This window comes from Xyrauchen texanus, chromosome 19 (assembly GCF_025860055.1).
Source record: "Xyrauchen texanus isolate HMW12.3.18 chromosome 19, RBS_HiC_50CHRs, whole genome shotgun sequence".
NCBI classification, from domain to species: Eukaryota; Metazoa; Chordata; class Actinopteri; order Cypriniformes; family Catostomidae; genus Xyrauchen; species Xyrauchen texanus.
The window spans coordinates 27479111-27492842 of NC_068294.1; the positions used below are offsets into that span (position 1 = coordinate 27479111).

The 13732-nt window shown below is 41.6% G+C and overlaps 1 protein-coding gene across 1 annotated transcript in view; it reads left to right on the top strand.

Annotated features, from left to right (window-relative positions):
- The first annotated feature begins 5634 nt into the window (after positions 1-5634).
- Positions 5635-13732, top strand: part of LOC127659662 (proto-oncogene DBL-like) — a 45595-nt gene continuing 37497 nt past the window's right edge. Inside the window, exons 1-3 of the mRNA XM_052149584.1 lie at positions 5635-6179; positions 12545-12613; positions 12844-12958. Coding sequence (XP_052005544.1) covers positions 6086-6179; positions 12545-12613; positions 12844-12958 — 278 coding nt within the window. The 5' untranslated portion in view covers positions 5635-6085. The remainder of the gene's footprint in view (positions 6180-12544; positions 12614-12843; positions 12959-13732) is intronic.

Sequence of the window (13732 nt, forward strand, 5' to 3'; positions counted from 1 at the left end):
CCCTCGTAAAGGGCCCCCCATCCTATTTTGGAGGCATCTGTCGTGATCATTTTTCTCTGCGTATTCACGCCCAAACTCACGTCAGTTTGATACCAGTTGATGGCTTTCCAGGGCATCAGGGCTTTTATACAGCCGTGATTCACTCTGATCAAAAAGTGGCCCGAGCGCCACGCATGAGTGGGGACACGGCTCTTGAGCCAGCGCTGGAGAGGACGCATGTGCAACAATCCTAGCTGGAGCACAGCTGATGCCGAGGCCATGAGACCGAGCATTCTTTGAAATCGTTTGATGGGGCGTGCGCGCCCGTTCTGAATGATGTTGCAAGGCGTCGAATAGAGAGCGCGCGCTCTGATGAGAGGCGTGCTGTCATCTGCACTGAGTCTAGCACTATTCCCAGAAAAGAGATATTCTGGCTGGGGGATATCACGCTCTTTGCAAAATTGATTCTCAGACCCAGGCATTCTAGATGGCTGATAATCCAAGATCTGTGCGTCGTTAACTGATCCTCTTGATTGTGCTATGATTAGCCAATCGTCGAGGTAATTCAGTATTCGCACTCCCTGCTGTCTCGGGGGGAAAGTGCCGCGTCCATACATTTCGTGAATGTACGGGGGGCCAATGATAGGCCGAATGGTAGTACTGTGTACTGGTATGACTGTCCCTCGAAGGCGAATCTCAGAAAAGGCCTGTGATGAGGCGCTATCGGAACGTGAAAGTAAGCGTCTTTCAAATCCACTGATAGAAACCAATCCTCGGGGCGAACTTGCGCGAGGATATGTTTGGTCGTTAACATTCTGAACGAGCGAATCATTAAAGCTTTGTTCAGATGTCTGAGATCTAGGATGGGGCGGAGGCCACCGTCCTTTTTCGGGACGAGAAAATAGAGGCTGTAAAAACCCGCCTCGCTCAAAGAGGGAGGAACAGTTTCTATAGCGCCCTTCTCTATCAGTTTGAGCACCTCGGTGCGTAGACCATGTGACACATCTTTCCTCACTTTCGTCTCGACCACCGCTGAAAAGCGGGGCGGTCTGCGAGCGAATTGAAGTGAGTAACCATGTTTTATTATGTTCAAAACCCATTTCGGCATGTCGGTGATTTTTTCCCAGGCTTCTGCTCGCACAGATATGGGCTAAATGCTGGCTGGGGGCGTGTCGCAGTGACGTATGGGCCCCACCGGCAAATTGCCTTGTGCTAACACAGAGTCTACAGCTCTCAGAGGCGTAGGTGCGCGCTGAGCAGCCGTGTTGAGTGCGGAGTGCAGGGGTGCGTGTGAGAGTACAGGCACGCGCGCTATCTCCGAGATGCTCGCAGCATGAGTCAGAGAGATGCTTGAAACTGTATGAACAGAGTTTTGTGGTGGGGGTGCATACATCGTAATAGGCACGCGCGCCACATTCATAAAGCTTCCCGCATTTAGCGAGGAGTTTCTTGGCTCGCGCATTGCATCTGTGATGCTTGCGGCATGAGATAGAGAGCTGTTAGGAACTGTATGGGCAGCGCTTATGGGTGGGGGTGCATATACTGTAGTAGGCACGCGCACCACTTCCATAAAGTCTTCCGCTCACGGCGGGATTTCTTGGCTATGCATACAGTGTTTGTGTGTAGGGGTGCGTGCAGTACAGCAGGCACGCGCGCTACATTTATAGTATTTCCCGTTTTTACTGGGGAAGTGTTTATAACTGTGGGAACAGTGCTTGTGTGTAGTGGTGCATACATGACAATAGGCACACAATCTACATTTTTGGGACGTCCAGCCTGAACTGGGGAGGTATTTGGCACTGTTTGGACAGTATTGATATGTGGGAATGCGCACTTTAGTGCGGACATGTGAACCCTTAGTGACACAGGCAGAAAATGACTCTTTTCGTGATTTCTGTGTGTCGCCGTAAAAACGGCGTTTGATTGCAGGTGAGCGAGTTCTATGACTGGCCCATTGACTGCTGTATAGACATTTCCAGCCGCCTGTAAGGGGACTGGGTAATGTTTTACATGTTTGAGAGAGAGTGGTCCGGCTTTTGCGAGACACGTACTCTCTCTTTTTCTTCCTATTGCAAGGAAGACTTACGAGGCTCCGGGTTCAGTGTGATCTTGGGCCGAGGACCTCGTTGCTCATGCGGCTTTCTTCGGCTAGCGGAACGCGAGCGGCGTACGGTGGCCTTTGTGGCTCGCAGGGCTACGTCCGTGGCGCTGCGCAGGTCCTTGAAAGCCTCAGGTTCAGGGCCAGACTCGTCCATGGTGCTGAGAAGTTTGGCCTGATAGACTTGTAAAACCGCCATTGAGTGAAGCGCTGACGCTTGGATCTGCAGGGCTTCGAGGGATGAGAAGCTTTGGCCTTCCATCCAGCGGTGGAGGGTGGGCACAGATGGTTGGCCACGGCCTCCTCGAGGGGCGGAGTTGCCTCGTAGCCTCTTTCTCTCGCGCCGTCCACTGAGGAGAGCGAGGAAGAAAAAGAAGGCTTTAGGCGAGCAGAGTGCGGGGCTTTCCACGACTTCGTGAGTTCGTCGTGGACTTCGGGGAAGAAAGGAGAGGGTCTCTGTCGGGGGCCTGCCGGCGCCCCTGCAGGAACCACTCGTCCAGCCGGCTGCGGGCGGGTTTTTCTGGAGAAGACCAGTCGAGCCCGAGGTCTTCCACGGCCTTGGACAGGATACGGACAATCTCAGAGTCCATGCTGGTGCCCGCGCTCGTGTCCACTGATGTCGATGGCGCGGGGTCGAACGAGCCCGGCCAGTCGTCGGATGCAGCGTTAATAGAAAGGCTGTCATCCTTTTCATCGTCGTCCCCTGACGTGCCAAACGAGACGAGACCCACCGCTCTGTTGGAGGGGTGCAGGTCCGCTCTCGTGAAATGGACTGGCGGTGGGGAGATCTCTGGTAGCGGTGACGCACGCGGGGACTGGGCCGGCGTGACGTCACCGAAGTCTACGTGCTCCGGCAGCCTCTGTGAGCGGCGCTTTTTCTTGCGCGGCTCGAACAGAGGTGGCAGCACGGTGGAAGCAGGCTCGTTTGTGGCGAAAGCGGCAAAGCGAGCGCACAGCTCGGCGAGGCCCAGGGAGTCGCATTCGGGGCATCCGCCCTGAATGAGTGCAGCTTCTGCGTGGTCCGGTCCCAGGTAGCGAGTGCAAATGACGTGCCGATCTCCGTCAGGAAGAGGGCCTCTGCACGAGGCGCAGGCTGAAGGCATTTGAAACAACGCCTTGAAAATTTACTCTTTTACTTTAAAAAGCGTCGCGGGGGCGAGCGCTTGCAGTAAAGGATATGCGATGCGCGCCGGATGCCGTAGCAGAAGGCTTCGAAGGCGCCGGCGTCCTCTTAGCAGTCCTGCTGTAGGCTTTTCGACGGCGGGCGAAAGACTCCAACAATCCAGAGGATCCAGCGAAGAGAAGGTCTTCGCTGAAGGAGATTAAATCTAAAGGAACTCGCATGACGGGGTGCCCATTATATAGCCTGGCTATGCTAATTTCGGTGGGCTCTGAGCGCGCGAACGCGAGGCGCGCGCCCATTGGTCGCGCGTTCAGAGTCGCCCCATCATTGGTTCGAGCAGTTGCCGCAGCACAGCCAATGACCGAGCTGCCTCGGCTCATTACTGTCTGCTGCGCAGCTGCAATGCGTTTTACATAAAGACTTCAATATTTCTCGAGAAACTGAGTTTTCCCATAGCGTAAGCTACTTACGCAATAGGAGAGACCTCTCGATAGGGAACGCATTGTTTCCTCTGCGTAATGTGTGTCCGTCAAAGATGAAGCAACTCCACTTTCATTGAATAATGTGTCTTAATATCCTTTCTGTTCTTTACAGTCAGGTAAAAATAAATATAATTTTTAATCTCTCAATTTTGACTGATGTTCACTGAAGGAGAACACTGAAATGCAGTTTGAAACCCTTAAAGTGACAGTATCTTTGTAGTGTTTCTAATACAAATGAATTTATTACACATTATCAAACAGTGATAGCTCATATATATCATTACTATATATACCATTTCATGATATAATATTTATTAATAGAATATAGCATTTTTGTGTTTTTACAAAGTTAAAATATGATTATAATAATGATGACAAGAAAATTACAAAAAAACATTTTTCATCACATGTTCTGTTCCTTGTTCTGCACCTGATCATCCTGAATGTTGCTCACTATTTTTTAAAGCTTGTTTGTTTGTGATCTTTTCTTATAAAGGTATATGAGCAACTCTTATTATTTAAACTTTGAGCATTTATATTGTGTATTAAATAACTTCAATTTGATGAGAAATTATAATGTGTATTTGCTAAAAAATTATATTGAATTCTGAACCTCATATCGTATATCGAACCGAATCATGAGATAACCCTGTCATCCCATCCCTATTTCTTAAATAAACCCCAATAGGGTGATCAGGTTGTATGTCTACTTACAAAATAAATTAATAAATTTTCATGAAATCTTAGTTTGAAATGGCATTATTATTTGAGAAGAAAGAGACTGCAGGTCTCCAGGAACAGCCAAATTCCACCTCCGGATTGCGTCAGAGTTCTGTTGGTGTTTATATAACAATAGAGTTTGTCTGCTCATTGTCTCACTTATTACACAACTACTGCTAAATGAGTAAATAAATGGACATGAAACATTGATTTGATTTCAACTTATTTTATTAGATTACTTGTAGAGATTGCAGAGTGATACGAGAAGTAAGAAAAGATGACTCGCAATATCCAGATGATTGGGGAAATATCATTTTATCCCTTTGAGTGTGGTCATTATTCAAACATACTTGACTGCTGGATGGTGCCATTGACCAATCAGAATTTAGTGTAAAAAGAATTGGTATTAGACAAATAACACTGATATTGCCACAAGATTTTATGTTATATGAATGTGTAAGGGAAACTATGTTTTTGATTCACTTACTGGCCTCCATAGTTTTTCACCATTTGTATCACCTGTTTTGATTTTACAGGTTCATTTAAATAGTTCTGCTGTGTGACTGATTTTGTTAGAAGTACAAGTGTTCATGTAGTCTCAATTTATACAAGTTCAAAAAAGCTGTATATATAGATATATCAAGAATTAGAATAATATTGGTTAACATAGTTTTAGATGAAGTAGCAGGACTCTGCTGTCTCTACTTGTGTTGCCATGCCAATTACCCAAATACAATTATAATGCAATTTGTTGTTTCAGAGCTGCATTGCTCCATCTGCATAATAAGGCGTGGTTGTAGAAGTATAAATAGTGTGTTCTATGACAACAATGGCTCTTATTCATGTGGCTGTCTTTGTGCATTTTTCCCACACGTCATACTTGTCTGTAGTCTGAACAATGAAACTTTCTTGGGGGAAAAAAAGTTTTGTTTTCAATAGTGATATTCAACGCAGTCAGTAAAGTGTGAGAGAGTAAGTTTTACAGAGCAACTCAGGGTAAAAATGGATGTAATATAGCATGCAGAAGCCCATTACAGCAGTAAAGGGAGAATGGAGAAATGTAAGCCACTGCGTGTGAGGAAAAACTGACCAATGAGGAGAGTGGCATTCGGCAGGGGGCGGAGTCTAAACTCTGGCTGTCAAAGTCAGTGAGGAGGGAGTTGGCAGTGTCAATAGTCTGAGCTTTACAGCGATGCAGAACTGACGCACTTTCAGTCACCAAAGGCAGAAAGATTGAGTCAGGAGTTTGTAGCCAGAGGGAGTGTGCTATGTTTTGAAGTGGCAGAATGCATGTACTAAGAACAGGAAACCCTTTTTAGCCGATTCAGTTTTGGGACAGGACACCATCCCAAACAACATCATTGACTCTGCCCCTCCCTTCTTTATCTGAAAGTGTGTGTGTTGCTTTTTGTAAGCTGAGATGTGTTACTGCAGTGCCAATATCGGCTGCAGCGCCAATATCGGCTGCAGCAGGGTGTTTGCAATCTATTTTTCTGGATACTGTTTCTTCTAGTGGGAGGTCTGTGCTGCTGGAGGTGACTCGGGGAGCCCTGATACAATGCATAGTGAAATGAATTATGTAACGGGATCTTTTCTGTGGCGATAGAGAGATGGAACTTGGGTAGATTGGGATGTGAGGGCCTGGCAGGCCCAGAGGCTTTCCTCTCCGGGAACAGCCAAGGCATGGGCTCGGTCTCTCCTCAGGAGCCCCAAAAAGACATGGAGGGCTATTACAACCTTTTGCAGGCAAGCTCTGAGCTAGAGAGCACACTGCAACGTGAGTACTGCCATTTGATCATTCCATGCATACACATTGGGTATCACTAAAGAATCTTATTAGACAACCACTTTTTCATAAAGGAGCAAGGATTCACAGGATATTCATATTGGTGGTTGATTCCTGGATTTCATGAGGAGAAAAGTGTTTTTCTGTAGTTTTGCTAGGATTATGCGTGCTATTTATTACTCAAAGGGTTTTTTTTTCCATTATCTAGATTTGATAATCTTTTATTGTACAGAATGCATTGTTTCATTATTTCATTAACTACAAGTCAAAATATTTCTATAATGAAATATGTATTAGATATCTGCAACCATCCAATAGAATTCTGCATTGTCAAAAACACTTTAATTTAAAAGGATAAACCTCAATTTTGCTTAAACCTCAATATATATATATATATATATATATATATATATATATATATATATATATATATATATATATATATATATATATACTTTAAGATACAGTATGAAATCATAATCATGTACTGTGAGTTTGAAAGTTGAAAGTACTGTCCAGATGACAAAGTAGCCACTAAAAGACACCGGAGGAGCACGAATTAACCCCATGCCCTGCTCTCTTACTCTCCATTTCTCAAAGAAAGTGCACTTTCTTTAGATCATGACTCAGCTTTTTTTGGTTGAGACCTGTCTCTTTTTCCTTAACCCTAATGCAGAAACAAATATATGCCTTAAAGGCTGGATTCTACTGTGTGATGTGCATTTACTCTATCGTTTCTCTGTTTATCAGGGTGTTTCCTCAAAGTGAGTGTAATAGGATTAGCATTCGCAGTGTGACTCAGGTTGTTGGACCCCGCCCCTATGTTGGGGTTATATTTGTGTGTGCGTGTGAGAGTTCGCTCTGTGTGTAAAAGGTGTTTCTTTATTATGTTATAATGACGCAAGTGTACTATGAGACCGCTAGTCATATCAGGCATGCCAGGTCCATTGATGCAACAGGTGGAAACAGCAATGTACTTACTATGACACAAAGTCATTGTGAACATCTTTCTAATCCTTGGTAAAATAAGTGCTTGTTTTCAGCATATTTTGCATAAGGGAAATCTGAATTAAAACCATTAGAACTTAAATTAACTGATCTGAATAATAACCTGTAAACTTTCACTTTCTGAATGTTTCAAAGCTGTTTTGTGATTAGCTATTTTATATAGGATATGCTGCAGAGGTTAGTGAGTGATCTGTGTAGTTTATCCTGTGTTCTGGACTCCATTTTATTCCTACAAACTCACTGCATGCTGTAATGTACATATTTATGTAAAAACATGCAAATGTTAGGGAAACGTGTGGATCCTATCTGGCTTTGTAATTCAAGATTATTCTAAAACTTGTTTAATGGCAATAAGAATAATTAATACATTTCCTTAATGCATGATTTTCATAGACAACAAATTATGCTACAGTAGATCTTTTTCTCAGAACTAACCTCTTTTTCTTTTTCTAACAAACTCCTTTTTGTAAAATATGTTGCTTGAAGTGTACTTGGGCTATCCTTTGTTTTTTTGTTTTTTAATAAATGGCTTTTTTATTAGTGAATGCTGTGGCATTCATACATAAGCCATATTTGGTGTTGCAGAAGTGCCAAAAGTATTCAAGCTAGCTACTGGCTTTAGGTGAAGTGCTTCTACCTATACATTTACAGTATAAAACCTCTGCTGACTAATCCCCTTAACTCTCAAGCCAGTTTAGTAAAAATATCTACTGACCCCAAAAAAGATGGTACAGTTGCAAGTATTATGTAAGCCTACACGTGCTGTGAATTTGGAAATGGACAGCATAGAGGAATTCTAGTTTGTTCAGAGGTGTAAAGCATCTTTTAAACTATTCTATTTCTAAACCGCAAACCTGCCTCAAAATGCACTATGCATTTATTTCAATTTTTTAATCTTAAGTCTCCCGTATGAAAACAAATAACAATATTAGTACTGACATTAACAACAGTTATTAATTATTAATAATGGATTACTAAAGATTTATTTGAGAGAAGACCATCAAATGAGCCAACAGAATGGCACACTTGAAAAGCCTCAATGTGTTTATTATATGCCTAATATAATTATATATCTTATATATCTAAAAAAAAAAAAACACCCTTAAAGGAGTGTAAGGGGTGTATATTATTTTAAGAGAGACCCATTGCCTGATGTTAACACAGTTGCAGGATGGCGGTGCTTTGGTTTCTGATTAATTTGCCATTAGTGAGATGGAAGAACAAACAGAGGACAATTGAGCAAATATTCTCAAACACTTGGCTCCATAACAGTCTTAATAATCATATAATAAAAGAAGTGGAAAATGTTATACATTTTAATTTAATGTTTCATCTCTTTTTACTTTAATTCACTGTTATTATATCTGCACTTAAATGCTCATTGTGCTGACCATAATTTTTATTGGATGTTATGTCTACTTTTTGCACATTGTATTCTATCGTATTCTATTCACCTTATGACACTATATTTATATACACACACATACACATGTGAAAGTGTAGGTTTTATTTTTTATTCCGTTTACAAGAATTTGAATCCAATTAATCCTCTAAAAATGGCTTTTTAAATTAATTTTAAAAAGTGCAATTGTAATTTTCTTTAATGTTGAACTTGCATGTGTAATGATATGAGCTGTCACTGTTAGATATTTCATATCAAATACACAAATTAACCAGTTGAAACCTAAAAATGAAGCAGAATTACATGTATAACAATTAAATGCTTGTATCATCAGAACGTGCAGTGAGTCATAGCTGTCTGAATGTGATCTGCAGTGTCCAATTGACCTCCGCAGGTATTGGATAAAATGAACATTCAAATTGGCAGAAAAAACACCACTAGCATTTTCATGTAGAGGGGTGCTCAGACCATCAACACTTAGTGACAAATAATTTCTGTGCTCCCACACGTAATCCATTTTGATTGACTCTTCACAGTTGCTTCAATACAAACAGGAATTTGATGACAAAATTCGGAAAAGTGGAGCACGGTAAAGGGGCGGGACTGGACATACTGCTACTGTTTTCAAAAGAATAACAACACATCATGTTATGGTAACACTTTACAATAAGGCACCATTTGTTAACATTAGTTAACATCATTAGTTATCATGAACTAAAAATTAACAATACTTTTACAGTATTTATTAATCTTGGTTAATTTTAATTCCAACATACTAATACATTTTAAAAAGTTGTATAAGTTAGCATTAGTTAATGCACTATGAACTTTAATGAACTAACGATTATCAATTGTATATTTATTAACTAAAATTAAGATAAATAAATGCTGTAAAAATATAATTGAACTTATTCATTTCATTGATTATATTGTTCATTGTTTGTTAATGATACCTAATGCATTAACTAATGTTAACAAATGGAACCTTATTGTAAAGTGTTTGTAACAGCTTTCCATTAAGCCGCTGTAGTATTGGTAATAGAAGTGAGCAAGTAATGAACACGTATAAACTCCATGAACACAGATGTAAGATGCAACCTAAGTCTTTTATTCGTTGTGCTCTAATTAATAAACATTGCTTACATTAACTTCTTGTGATGTCTCATTCTTTGTGGTTCAAAGCATAAATCCATACCTTGCAGATACAGCGCACAAACATTGTCCATATTCCATATGTCCTTGAACATCGCTCTTTATCAGTGAAGCATGGTTAAGCACCATTAAACTCAATTCAACACATAATAATCCTATGAGCACAGTCAGCATGGTATCCCAGTACATGGCTTAACATGGTCAAAAAAACTGTGTGCTTCCCTACTACCAATACACCTGTTGTCTAATTACCCACGTGCTCCTAATATACAAATGTCAGAGCTCCCCCAATGGACAAATATGTAATTGCATTAAAATGGCTCCTACAGTGTTAACCTTTTTATTTATTATGACAGAGGGAGTTTATAGTAATAAAAAAGAGCACTAGAACTCCTATGTTACTTGATAAAAACTAAAATCATAAATTTCCTGTATGGCGTGTGTACTGTCGCAGACACAGGAAGTGCTGGAAACTTGTGAAGTCACTGGAAACAAAATGCCTCAGTTACGTATGTAACATTGGTTCCCTGAGACAAGGGAATGAGACATTGTGTTTGCTAACGCATATGGGGAATGGGTAGTTTCATACTGTACAACCTAGTTGAAACCTCTCTACAATAACGTGTTTGAGCCTTGCCGTTTTGGGCACAAAGCTGTCTGCGGGTGCGCAAACACCATACCTTTGAGTTTTCTGACTGGGGTACAAGGAGTGCATGGCTAGCACCTCAAAAGAACTTTTGGAGTCTTGTAGTGTGGCAAATGTTTGCAATGTCTTGTTATCTTTGTCTCAGGGAACCGAAGTTACGAATGTAACCGGGACATTCCCTTACGACTCGGTTGACATTGCTTGTTAACACATATGGGAAACAGAATCCCATCATGGCGCACTACACGGCATAACCTTCCAGAGAGGAAACCTAAAACCGCCATCCATACCGACATGAGAATGCCGCATGTGAGTGACCCTCATGTTGGGCCAGGAGGGGAGCACTCAGAATAAATATATGAACTATAGTCATATAGTATGAATGACCCCCTTCACGAAACCAGTCGTGGAGTTTATTTATAATGAAAGTGCTTGTGACATTATGGTAAATTACAATGGCCTTAATGCAGGCTGTTGTGTAAAATGATAGGGATCCCGTACTTAAAGGGAGGGGCATAAGTATGTGCTTGGCAAGTGAAATAGCAAGTGCTCTAAACAGAGAGGACTTTTGAAGAGAGAGACATTACGTCTAAGTTGCGTATGTGTTTTGAGAAGACCATCCTGCTGCAAAACGTATGTCTTGTAAAGACACACCGTTCGTCCATGCCCATGAGGAGGCCATGCCTTTAGTTAAGCGTGGTTTATAGCCAATTGGGCAAATCTTACCCTGCGACTCCTAAGCCAAAGCAATTGCATTAACGATCCAGTGAGAAAGTCTTTGCTTGGTGATGGACATTCCTTCCATGCATCCTCCATAGCACACAAAGAGCTGATCAGACAGACTGAACTGGCTGGAGCACTCAACGTATGCATGTAGAGCCCGCACAGGACATAACAAATGCAAGGATTGTTCCTCATCTGAATTAAATGGATTAGGGAAGAAGGCTTGAAGGTGAACCACCGCAGCTCTGACGGGCATGGTTAGAACCTTAGGCACATAACCTTTTATGGGTTTGACAGTGGCTTTATAAAGACCAGGGCCAAATTCCAGACATTCATTTTCAAGTGATAGTGCATGTACTTCACTGACCTGTTTTACTGAGGCCAGAGCCAGCAGTAATGCTGTCTTAATGGAGAGCATGCGCAAATCAACAGAGTCCAAAAGCTCGAGGGGGGCCCTGCAAGTGCTTTTAGAACCAAAATTAGGTCCCAAGTCGGGACTGTAGCCGGCCGAGGTGGATTTAATCATCTTGCTCCTCTAAGGAACTTTACGGTATCAAGCTCTTTGACCACCCTTGAAAGAACACGAAGCATCTGCTTGTCAGTGGCGCGTACACACTCGTCACTCTCACTGGGAGAAGGGGCAGTAGCGTCATCGGCTGATCGGCCCGTTAACCAGCGAAGCATCAAGCGGCGAGGCGGAGCACTGTAGGGGAGCGGAGAGCCTTCTCATTGCCATGAAGATCTCGCAAGCTGACTTGTGTAGTCGTCGGTGAAGCAGTAGAGAATAGATAAATCGCTGTCTTGAAAGAAGAATATTCTGAGGAATGGTGTTTGTGCGCCTGCTTTTATAACGAACAGCTTTGCGCCTAAAAGGGCGGTCTCAAACACAATAGCCAATAGTAGAATATTGCCGTTATTTTAGAGATGTTTCAACTAGGTCGTGTGGAAGGACACTCTCCATATGCATTAGCAAACGCAATGTCATGTGTACTGAGTTGTAAGGGAACCAACTATGGTCCATTATGCAATTTGAACACATCCTCTATTGTCAGTCTCCCCTTCCATTGTGTCTGCCGTCAGTCCCTGTTTTGTGTCTGTGATGTTGTAGACTTCTCAGTCCCTGGCTACAGTCCATTCTGGCTGCTCTGCAAACATTAATGCATTACAGTTAGTGCACACTCACTACTGATCTTGTCAATTTCTTTCATTAGTCATTTAATAAACTCTTTTATGAAGCACTCTGAATAACAGGTTTTTGCTGTTTGCACATGTGAACACTGGGTGGTGCTGTTCATTAAATTATGCCATAGCAGGACTCCATTTCATTGGCAAATCTATTTATGACAAAGCCACACAAACTCACAGAAACATGACATACACCTTTCTGCTGTATTTTTGTATAACACATCTTCATTATCTCCTCAGAGGTTACAGTCCCTGTGAGTATGCAGGAGGTGGCTGGCTATATTGAGAAACAAGTGGCTTATATATCAGGTGGGGATTTCAGTTCTGAACTATATGATCATGTATGTGTTCAGTAGTTTTATATTATCGTTGGAAATGTTCAGTAACAGATTATAGAGGACATTCTACTTATGGAATAAATGGCATGTCTCAACATATCAGAAAGCTCTGTCTTCCTTAGATGAAGATTTTACACATTTTCAGGTTAAACTTGGATCTGTCCTTGACTGAAGAAGTGATAATTAATCTTTTTATTTTAGGGGGTCGTGGGGAGGATTCTAGTGTCATCATTACTCTCCCAGAATGCTCTGCTTTCAGTGACATTCCTGAAGAAGCACTGGCCAAAGTTCTTTCATACCTCACATTGATCCCGAGGTCTGTGTCTAATATATAGACCCCTCTCCATCTCACTGCAATGCAGTACAGCAACATCCCCTTATGTATTCTCTTTGCATAAAATCTTGCAACCAACCCTTTCACAAATTGAGCTCATATTCATATTCACATGTATAATGCAGAATTGTTAGCAGATTTTGCCTTGATGCAAGGTCTTAGTATAGTCACATTGACACATTCAGAACACTTACTAGGTTTTCAGGATCACAGAATATGTTTAAAGTGCACTGACCTCTCTGTACAATGCGAACAATGTTGTAAATACAAGTGTTTGTTAACATGCTATTTTATAATAGAGGTCATATATACAGTTCATATAGGGGAAACCAGGCTTGTTGTCACACTTTATTCTCCAGTGAGTATTTTTCAGTATATGTTTGTTTTTGAAAGTCAATTTAGGCATATGCCTTAAAGTCTTACCTACAGAAAAGCTTTTTAAAATGTCCACTATAATTGATCAGGAAAAAAAGATGCAGATAATTGCACACATGATGCACAACATGTCCCAGTATAGGGGTAAGTTGTCACAATTGAACATGCCTTGAAAGAGCCTATTAAAGTCATTTCAGCTAACTTTAAACAGCAAAACTATTATAAAACAATTCATGAAACACTAAAACTGTCAAAGGTAACATACAAAAATATCAAAAAATTGTTTTGGTCAACAAACAATGCCATTGATAATTTGTATAAATGTATAACATTAAAAAAAAAACATTTGACAACTTGCCCCAAACTAAAAATACCCTTGTT